Source organism: Agelaius tricolor, unplaced genomic scaffold, assembly GCF_023055355.1.
Source record: "Agelaius tricolor isolate 1412-34295 unplaced genomic scaffold, bAgeTri1.0.p SCAF_2, whole genome shotgun sequence".
NCBI classification, from domain to species: Eukaryota; Metazoa; Chordata; class Aves; order Passeriformes; family Icteridae; genus Agelaius; species Agelaius tricolor.
The window spans coordinates 28,934,714-28,944,972 of NW_027269262.1; the positions used below are offsets into that span (position 1 = coordinate 28,934,714).

General features: G+C 40.1%; 1 protein-coding gene across 6 annotated transcripts in view; it reads left to right on the forward strand.

Annotated features, from left to right (window-relative positions):
• The window catches only part of FHOD3 (formin homology 2 domain containing 3), a 375,803-nt gene extending 366,447 nt beyond the window's left edge, over positions 1-9,356 (forward strand). For all 6 annotated transcript variants that reach the window (XM_071454950.1, XM_071454935.1, XM_071454930.1 and 3 more), the window contains one exon: positions 3,498-9,356. In XM_071454950.1, coding sequence (XP_071311051.1) covers positions 3,498-3,567 — 70 coding nt within the window. In that variant the 3' untranslated portion in view covers positions 3,568-9,356. The remainder of the gene's footprint in view (positions 1-3,497) is intronic.
• Positions 9,357-10,259: the final 903 nt, after the last annotated feature.

The following is a 10,259-nucleotide window of genomic DNA, read 5'->3' on the forward strand; positions in this document are numbered from 1 at the left end:
TCTGCATAGTAGATACAATTTTTATACAAAGAGACCCTTTATTAAACTACTTTCACCTCCCTAAGTACATAAGACTTCAAACACTAAGTGGCTTCATTTGTGTCATACTGGCCTGTTACATTATAGGGTTAAGAATCCCCTCATTTGAGTCTGCACCATGGTTCTGTTGGCTGTTATCCTTCCAGTTGCCTATTGATGGTGGACAGCTTTAATCTTGCCAGTAGCCACAGTATATTGCAGTACTTGGCCCCACAAGCTTAGTTTATACAAGTCAGCAGCCATCAGTTTCTGTGGGAATCATTCTGTCACTGAAAATATTCTTCACATCTTTGCTTTTTATTATTTTCTTGACAATCTCATTATGACCACAAAAATTCTGCATTGTTTGAAGCTCTTTTTTTTTTCCTCTTTTTTTTTTCTTTTTTCCTGCTGGAAATGTCCTGCTTAAGTCCCTGTAATATTTTAAACCCAAGTTATCCTTCTCTGTATTACAGGAGAGCTAAGTTAGAACCTGGGATTGTTTTGTTTAATTACAGCTGCATATGTCTCAGCAATTCATTGAATATTGCCATTCCTACTTGTTTTGCAGTGGCACAAAAAATAAAAGTGTGGGGTTGGTCTCCAGACTTCTTGTGTGAATCATACAGCAAACCCAGAAAAGGGCACTCATCTTTACCACCTGCTACATACAGGATTTCTTTCCTTCAGTCATTAAAGGGTTAATACAAAAAGATGTCAGTCTAATACTTTAGTATGTCTGGAAGGTAGGCATCTGGAGATTCAGAGACTTATCTTGTTTAACATAAAGAAGACTACTTGCTTTTCCGTGAAGATGGTTTCTACCATGGTATTTTAACTCCTAATTATGGTTTCTGAATATAAACTCCTGTAGTTTGCTTCAGAGAAACCTATATATTATTGTAGATCCATTTGGCTTTTCCTAGTAAACTAGTAATTCTCTTACTCAGGCTGATGGAGGAATTTAGCAACTGTGTTCTGTTTGGTAGAATTTACAGAGGCCCTCATTTTCCTTTCAGTTGTTAGATAGAGTCTCAGCTCAATTATTCGTGCAGTAGCAATTGTACTGACCTAACAAAGCTTGTTCCATATTTATCTTATCATAAATAAGAGCAGAAATTAGCCTAGTCCAATACCTAACCAGTGTTAGCAGAGTACATCAGTTCCTGTGAAATGTTTACAAGCAGGAATAACAATTTGTTCTCTTCCTGTCTGACAAGAAAAAATAGCTGTGTTTTACAGTAGTTACTGTGCTTAGTTTGAAAATGTGAGTGAGTGAGTGAGTGAGTGGGTGACTGTGGTCTGACAGAGTTGGAGATATGTGTGAGAGCAGTCCTGAATGCATTTGGTTTGACACTTCCACAGAAGTGTCTAAAACATGGAAATTCATTCCACATTTGGTTTTCCAGTTCATTTTTGCATCAGTGGGAAGATAAAATGTCATCTAGATAGCCACCCTGGGAAAGTTTGGTCCCCTGTGTTTTTTAGCATGACACTATTGCCTGGTGGCCAAACAAGCTACGGTCCATGTTTGGCTGTTGATGTTACAGAGGATAAAGAAAAAAAGCATTCAGGGGAGAGGCAGTGTAGGCAGCTAAGCAGGTGAAATACACAGGGAAATCTTTGGGTTTAATATGAAAGAAATGTTTCTACTGCAGCTTTCTTGGATTTTTTCTTCCACTCCACTCCTCATACAGTTCATTTTGAGATAGAAATAAGGATTGGGTGATTGACTGAGACCTTAAGATCCTAAGGTATTCCACAGCATATATCCAGAAATTGCCACTTATCACCATGGACGTTTTGCATATCAAATCTGAGAAGCCAGAAAGAATGCCAGTGATACAAACTGACTCAAAAATCCTGTTGGCTATTCTTTACCAAGGAGACCAGAGCATTTTCTGAAGTTTATTTCTCTCCTGGTAGTGCTTTGTTGGTCTTTCTTAAACTTAGTTTTGGCAGTTTCATTTAACCTTGCAGTGCTTTAAGCTAAGTGTTGATAAACTTGGGAGATGTTGCTGATCAGTACTGTAGGAAAAACTGGGTATCCTAAAAGGCTGTCATGCAGCCCCTGGTGGTGTTTAATAATACAAATAATCTAGAAGAAATGAGTTAACTTTGGAAAAAAAGCTTTCAAGTAAAGGATTTGATAATGGAGGAACTAGAAATGTGGCATTCCCAGCTCATTTGATTAACCTCAGTATCTGATGAAAGTGGTTTGATAATCAGAAATAGACCCCGTTCATTCAACCTGCATGGTATCAAATGTTCAGATATGCCATATTGTTCCCTTATCTTATCCTCTTGTTTTCTATGCCAGTCTATTCCCTTCTCTCACTCCTGCTCAACCCTTGAGTGTGACCACCCAGTTTCAGTTACATGGACTGAATATCTCACTAAATGAGAGATCTTAATTGCTAAATGATGCAAGAACTCCTTGACCACTCATTGCAACTGGTTTCTCTAAGATTAGTTTCCTTTAGAGTTCACTGTTTCTAGGCTCCAAATGTATTCTGTTCAATATTAAGTCACTGTTTATGCTTTGCATGAAGGTTGAACTTCTCAATGTGCATTTTGTACTTGAGGAACATTAAAGTATGAACACCCCACCTGTGTCTTGAATTAAAGCCCATCCACCTGAAAATCAAAGCACCAGGAAAACTAGGAGGACACTGATGTTCAATGTGTGCAGTCACACAGTCACTTGTTTCTGAATAAAAAAAGACAATCACAAATTTTAAAACTCTTGTTAGGGCTAATGTTCAGAGCACTATGGAAAATTAAGAAACAAGATTTTGGCTTAGATCTATCATTTAAATTCAGCTAAAATGCTGAGACTACCAATAGCAAAGATGACACAAATGGCACTAGGATGGGGGAACATTACAAAAGAAAGGGGAGCATGTATGAATACAGTCATTTTAATGATTTTAATCAACAGTAGTTATTTTTATATTCTTTTAATTTTTTTGGTGGGGGGAGAGTTTTACAAATTAAAATATTCTCAAAGGATTTAATAGTGATAAATTCAATAGAATCCTATAAAGATCCCAAAGCTCTTTTAAAAAGTTCTTATGAAATTATAAAATAATAGGGCAGATGATACTTGCTATGGACTGAAAATCAACCGATAGAATTTCAGAGAAAAAAAATTCTTAAAAAGCTGGGGTATTTTTCCTTAAGGTTTTTTGTCAACTAAATGTCAAATGACAAATGTAGTTTGGCCTGACTGTTTGGAGTTGCTGTTGATGCTCCAAATGAGTTTGCCACAGGGCATTACTCAGTGTTTCTGAACTTGAGGCCCTAAATAGTTAGCAACTTTTGATTTTATTGAGCTTGCATGTTAACAGGGGTTTTTGCAGCTGAAAGTGTTGTGTAATTACTGATTCTAATTGTTTGCATTTTCTTTGTTTGTTTTTTTTTATTATTTTGTTTGGGTTTTTTTGTTTTGTCTGCTTTTGGAATTCATGACTGTGCAGTGAGAAGGACACTAAAGAGTGGGCTAACACCAGAAGAAGCCAAAGCACTGGGCCTCATCAGCACTTCTGAGATGCAGGTTTGACATCCCAGAGGTGGCCACAAGAAGAGCTGATCATCTGAAGCACACAGGCTGACACCCCTTCAGCGTGGCATCGGACTGCCAGCCTCCTCTGCTGCTCCCAACATCCCTTCCTCTGTTAGTTCAGTTTTAATAAGCAACGAAAAGCAAAACCCCACATCCAGGGCAGAAGAAGGGTGTGCCACAGCTCAGCATGACATCCAGACGGTAACTGAGGAAGCATTTGAGTGTTCCTAAGTGAAAGCACATGACTTCTTGTTCTTCTCCTCATGATGTGTTGATGTGGGTAGGAGGGGGCCCTCTAAGTTATCTGTCATTATGTGAGCTGTGTTTACGTTGGCTTTCCTTGTGCCCTGTTTTAGTCATTGTAAATGTATGGCGTTTTGTCAATGCAAGGAACAGTCCTTAAAGAGGCAAAATAACTCCTGTTACAGCAACACAAATTTCCCTCAAGCAGATTCATTAAGCAAAGATGCCCAGTCTGTGCAACCCTGTGGTTTGTTGCGTATTTTATTATTTTGCCTCCAAAGAATGTAAAAATGTATGTGTACCTTTGTATATGTACAGAATGAATGTGTGGACATGTGTGCATGTATCTGTACATATGCAGTCATGGTGTGAAATCATGCTTTTGCTGAAGCCAGCTGGACCATGATTTTCACTGTGGGGCCTTACTGTTCCACCTGGACAGGAGGAAAAGAATGTCTTTTTTGCAGGAACTCAGTGTTGTTCAGTGGGATTCACCCTGTGGGGCAGGCCATGGCCTGCAATACAATGGAGAGTTTAGGATCCTGAATTCATGTGCATTAAGGCACACCCACACTGTACATAGCAGCATGCACACAGGGGAGAGAACACAATTCCCCCCTCTTGTTGAGCTGTGGTTGTACTCTGCATTTGTACAGTCTCAGAGAGATCTACGTCAGCAATTTTACATACTCGATAAATGCATTTGGATGCTAAGATCAAGAAGTTTTGTTCACTTGCCTGTGCCCTTCATGCTGCTTTTCTCTGCTGCAAGATAATGTGGTGGTGATTTTATTTCAATTTTATGAATCTGAATATGAAATAGCCCTGCTAAAAAGCCTGCTGTGTTTTTGCTGTTCTTTACTGGTTTTTGTGATTATCCTTGATACCAGTGGAGTGGGTACCACAGTAAACAGCTCCAATATATTTGCCCTTATCTCACAGTTTTATAACAGACTTTTATAACTGCCCTCAGCATGTTTGAAGAACCTTTAGTCAACTCATCTGCCTTTAAGTGGAGGACATGTACAGCAGTGAAGATGAATTGAACAGTCACCCCAGCCAGTGCTGAAGTATTTTAAAGAGAACTGCAAACAACAATAACATAAAGGGAACTTTTTAAGCCAAAGTCTGTATATGTCCAATAGATCCTCAAGGATGCACAAGATTGTCTCTTTCCATTGCCTTAGCCTCTAAGATTTAGGGTATGTCTGCACAGCAGTAACAACTGAGACTTTCTTCAAGCTGGTTAACTGAAGAGCTGCAGCAGTTTAGTCATGGTAACAGTCATGGTAACCATTTTGGTTGCAAAACGCACTTGGAAAATAGAGTTAAATAATAATCTATGCTGGGGTCCTAATGCCATAGCAATGTTGCTTCTGGCACCCAGGCTAGGTCAGGTACTTCAGGTTATTCTACTCTGCTCTCTTTAAGGACAGGATAGTCAGTGGAGATTGTTCAAGAGAGTTGAACCAAACGCAATAAACCTCTGAAACCATGGTCATCCATCACACTGCATTGAGCACAGCATCCAAGTGATGGCAGAGCCAGGGAGCTGGCAAAACTGCAGGGAGACCTGTGGCTGAACATCCTACCTATGCTGTCCACCGTCTTGATTGTAACATTTCATTCTTTATCTGCCAATGCCTACAATCTCCCATGGAATAAAGTCATTAATGAGCAATGGTTCTTAAGAACAGCATTGAGTTTGATGTGGTTTTGCCCTCAATTTGTTAAAAAGCCAATTTTACAAGTAGACAGAAGGCAGTAGTTGGGTAATCAATACAATATGTTGTGTATTTGAAGGCTATGGAAAGGAAGAAGCTGGTTAGGAAAACAGAAATGGCATATAACTAATTTCACTGTAAAATAGGCAAGACCTATGAGCATCTGGATTTTAAAGTGGATCTTTATGTGCTGCTCATCACTATGGACTTTTAAAATCTTGCTTAAGGATGCTTAGAACAAAGAACTGAAGGTAATGGGGGTTCGTGGAGGTGTTTGAAGTCTGAAACAAGAGGAAGACGCCCTGAATGTAAATGGTCATGTTGAACTGTCCTACTTGCTAAGTGATAAAAAAAACAGAAATGCAGCAAGGTATACATTTATGCTGTCAGAGATCCTATATTTGATTGGAGGGAGAAAATCAAACAAGTCTTTAAAAATTAATATTTTAATTAAAATATGCTGAATGTGCAAAATTGGTGACCACTTGGCTCTTGGTGGCCACTTTCTTACAGGGAACAAATCTGTGTTTCATTTAAGCATAGTACAGCTTCTGTCTCGGAGGCATACCATAGCTGGTGAATTACTAATGGTTGGGCAGATGTATTTTCCAAATTGTGCAAAAATTGTGCAAAACTTTATATGCTCCTTACCAAGGAGAACATTAAATATGGGGAATAATAGAAGTTGGGATAGGTTCAGTGGAAAAAAAGGGTGGTTTCTTTCAGATTCTCTGGATGTGTCTTACGTGTGAAGCAGATTCTTCCTTTTCTCTTCTTCCATGGCATTTTTTTTTTGGTTTCTGCTCTCTATCTGTAAAACCGATAGCAACTTTTCTGAGGAATAACTTGGTCTTGTTTATGCACTTGTATCCAGTCAAATAAATTCCACTGTCCTCACCATTTATTGCAACAAGATCATCAGACACAGTGTAGCCCAGTAACTATAGGAGAGATTTCCTTGGTTCCTGATAAAAAAGACCAACCGATCTGTAAGGGGGCAGTATTTCCTCCAGAGTGCCAGCATGCCCTGACTGTGGGAATAACATTTCTTCCCCTTAATCTAACTGCTGGATTCCAGATGAAGTGGAGGAATTCTTTGTATCTGTATGCCTCCCTCTGCCCAGTGAGCTTATAACCTTCAGGTTTTGAGCTGCTGCCTGCCCTTCCATCGTTGGAAGAGCCCACCATAAGGATGTAACACTTGTTTTAAGACAAGTTTTGTGTGAGATATGGATTGGTTTCCGACGAATATAAAAATCTTGGATACACAATGTAGTAACACACGTTCCCATTTCTCACTCAGAGATCCATGAAGGCTGTTTTTAAACACTTGCAGCCATAATAACTACCTCTCTTCCCTTTCTGATAGATACAGTCAGCTGCAGATGCAGTGCCCAGAGCACTGTGTCTGCTTGACTGCCACCTTAAAGCCTTCCTGATCTTGCTGCTGAGGTAAGCTTTAGCACATGAAATAACCTCCAAAGGGAAGCTATCCTAATTTTCTTTCATCTCACTTGATGTTTAAAAGCAGACTGCACGCAAATACTTTCTATAATCTCACTCCCAAGTAGAGACAACGCTCAGTAGCAGTTGCAGTGAAGAAACCCCCAGGGAATGCTTGTGTGCCACACTCGAGAGTAAAAGATCCCTCACAAAAGTTAAATTCATCACTCTTCACTTTTCAGTCAGGCCAGGCACCAGATTCATGGGTTCCAGATGTTTTATAGCCCCTTGGCTGCTATGTATGACCTTTCTGTTTGATAGCTCCTTGTCCATAATCCAAAATCAACAAAAAAAGGTGGTTTAATGAGGGTCTTTCTTTTTCCCTTAAATACTGGAAGTAGCTTCAAACATGGTTTTAAAAATACATTTCTTTTTCTCTTCTGACACCCGTTTTTAGTGAAACTGCAGTGGTTGATTCTGTCAGCAAAATAACACATCAGTTTTGTAGATAAACAAGAATTTGACTTTAGCGTAATAGATACCCACAGGTCAATATAAAGATATGAGTTCTTTTTCCAATTTAACAGAAATTTTGAGTGAGTGATGGTGTGAGTAAACAGCAAGGGCCTCCTGTAAAGTTCTGCAGGACAGCACCTTAAATCTCTGGTGTGCTGTGTTCTAAATGTACCCTGGCCAACACTAAAAGCTATTGGGAAGTTACATTTGAGGGCTTCAACAACCACCGCAACCCCCAGGGGCACAATGCCATTGTAGGTGCAGCAAGGGTTCCTTTTGTCAGGCATCTGCCCTGCAGCAGCCTCCCTGGGGATGTAAGCACAGCCAGTGGCTGTCCAAAATGTGTGGCTGAGGGCAGTAGTCGGTGTTCAGGTTCACTGTGCAGCTGTGGCTATTGCAATGCTTTGATTTCACAGAGATGAAATGGGAACAAGGTGCCAGCCCACCAGTTTCACATCCTTCATCCTTCATCTATCCACTGCAGCTCATGGACGGGTGCACGCACTGCCTGCCTCTATCCAAAGGATGCATGGGGACATGGTGTTAGGCAGAAGCAGGAGCATATTCCTCTCTCCTTTTCACTCCTGTAGCTCACTGCACATGTTCCAATCCTCCCATTACCTTCAAGGCAGGCTCAGTGTGCACTGGTGGGCAGCCTGACCCCGGGACACACCCAGGGCTCAGTACATCAGTATTTCTGGCATCCTCCTCAGCAGCAGGATGCAAGAAACACTTGTTTAAGCTGGAAGGGATATAAATGTTGATGTTCCTCTGGAGGAAAAACTGCCAGGTGCTTCCAGGCTCTGAAAGAAAATAAACTGAAGTGGTTTTGAATGAGAAAATGTTTGGTTGTAGGCAGCCATTAAAAATCATTCACAAACATTTGAACAGCATGTAAGGCTCACCTACCTTTGCTTCAACTGGGGCAGCAACTGGCTCAATTGGCATTTCAGATGTGACCCCAGGAAGTTTTTGGCAAGCAGTTTAATAGTTACATAGCAAGGAGTTTCAGAGATGTATAGTTTGATGTTTATGCCAAAAAAAAAAAATCTAATTAGTCCCATTTCACATTGAGTGGCAGATAGAGATATATTTTGTTTAATCACTATCTAATACAGAGGTTTCTGTGAAAGAAAAGGTTTATTTGTAGCATTGGATACATTTCTCCTTTTTAAAGACTGTCTTTGCGCATATAGTGTCCTTTTTTTGTGAGCTGGGAATTGTAAAAAAATGTAAAGTAGAAGAGGATGTGTTTCTTAGACAAAGGAGAAATAATGTAAAATTGTGTAAATGTCACTACTCATGTTTTTCCATGTTCTGTGTAGCATAGTGTAAAATAGGCTCTCCAGCAGTGTTATTCTGTGAATTGTAATTTAAAAAACAAGCCATGCATGGTCAGAGATATTATCTACAGGTCCTTTTGGTTGAGTTTTTGGATTTGTTTGTTGTTTTCCCATTTTAGGTGAATTCATTCTGTGTTAAATTTAATTGTCCTTGAAAATGCATTTTTGTTTCTGTTCTATTTCATAAAGAACTTGAATTACTCTTTTAAGATTTTATTACACATGAAGTTCACCTACCATTTGTGTATTGATCCTTCAGAAGCTGTGTCACATTTAGTGTAAACTAGGGGGGATTTTATTTTTATCTGCCTCTTCTCCCCCCACTCTTCCCACTTAACTGTCTGGAAAGATCCAATCACACCCTATTTTTTTCTCTGTGCCATGCAGGGTCAATATGGAAAACTGACCACAGACCAGTGTCCAAAAGTTCTTGATATAAGTAGTTAAAAAGCTCACCTCTACAGCGTTATGTAAACACATCTTGCAATAAAGCTTTATAAAGCACTGAGCTGGTTCTGGTTTTGTTGATGCATCCAGTCATGGGAGCTTGGGTGGAAAATGGATGGGAAGGGGGATCATGAATTATTTTTCCTCATATCCTCCATGTGCCTGCAATGCCATCATGTGGACATCAAAACAGCTACCGGTAAGCTGTCTGAGTGGACTGATCATAAAAAGCTGATCTTTTGCACCTAGTTCCACAGTTTGAGCCTAATTCCTAATCTTGAGTGAGGAAAGTGAAAATGTGTCTCTGGTTCTCCAGACTTTCACTACTCCAGCCCTACAAATCCTCACTTAAACATACATGGGACTGCCATCAGCTTGGAGTTGGCTCCTGCCTAAAAAATACTCTGTGCACACAGCTCACAGCGTACAGGTGTGGGATTTACAGAAACAAACATCAATAAGAAGAAAATCAACCTCTATGTGGGGAAGCTTTTGACATTGCCTCTGCATCAAGATGTGAAATACCGTCCCTGGCAGAGCTTCAGAGCTGTAAAGGTGTTCTGTAAACAAGACTTGCCTTCAACTTGGCTGAAACACTCTTCCATGCATCATTGTGAAATGAATTTTTCTGGTGGCTGCCTCTGAGCATGCCTGGAGAGGCAGTGTTCTTGCAGTTTTCTCTCTTTGCTGGTCTCTGATGCTTTCTTTTACTGCTATTTCCCAGCACTGGAGAGAGGCTGAGTTGACAAACGTGGCATCCCTGCCCCTACAGAAGTTGAGCTGAACTCTGCCTGAGGGTTCCACGAGTATGGTGATAAGGGGGTCAAAGTGACTTGTAGGAACTGCTCAGACTTCCACTGCTAGTCCTGGGAAAAAGTAACTCACAATTGGTCTTTTGAGTTGTACTTGTAATGAGGTCAAAATATATTATTCAAAGACAGCTGCACATGTTCATAGCAC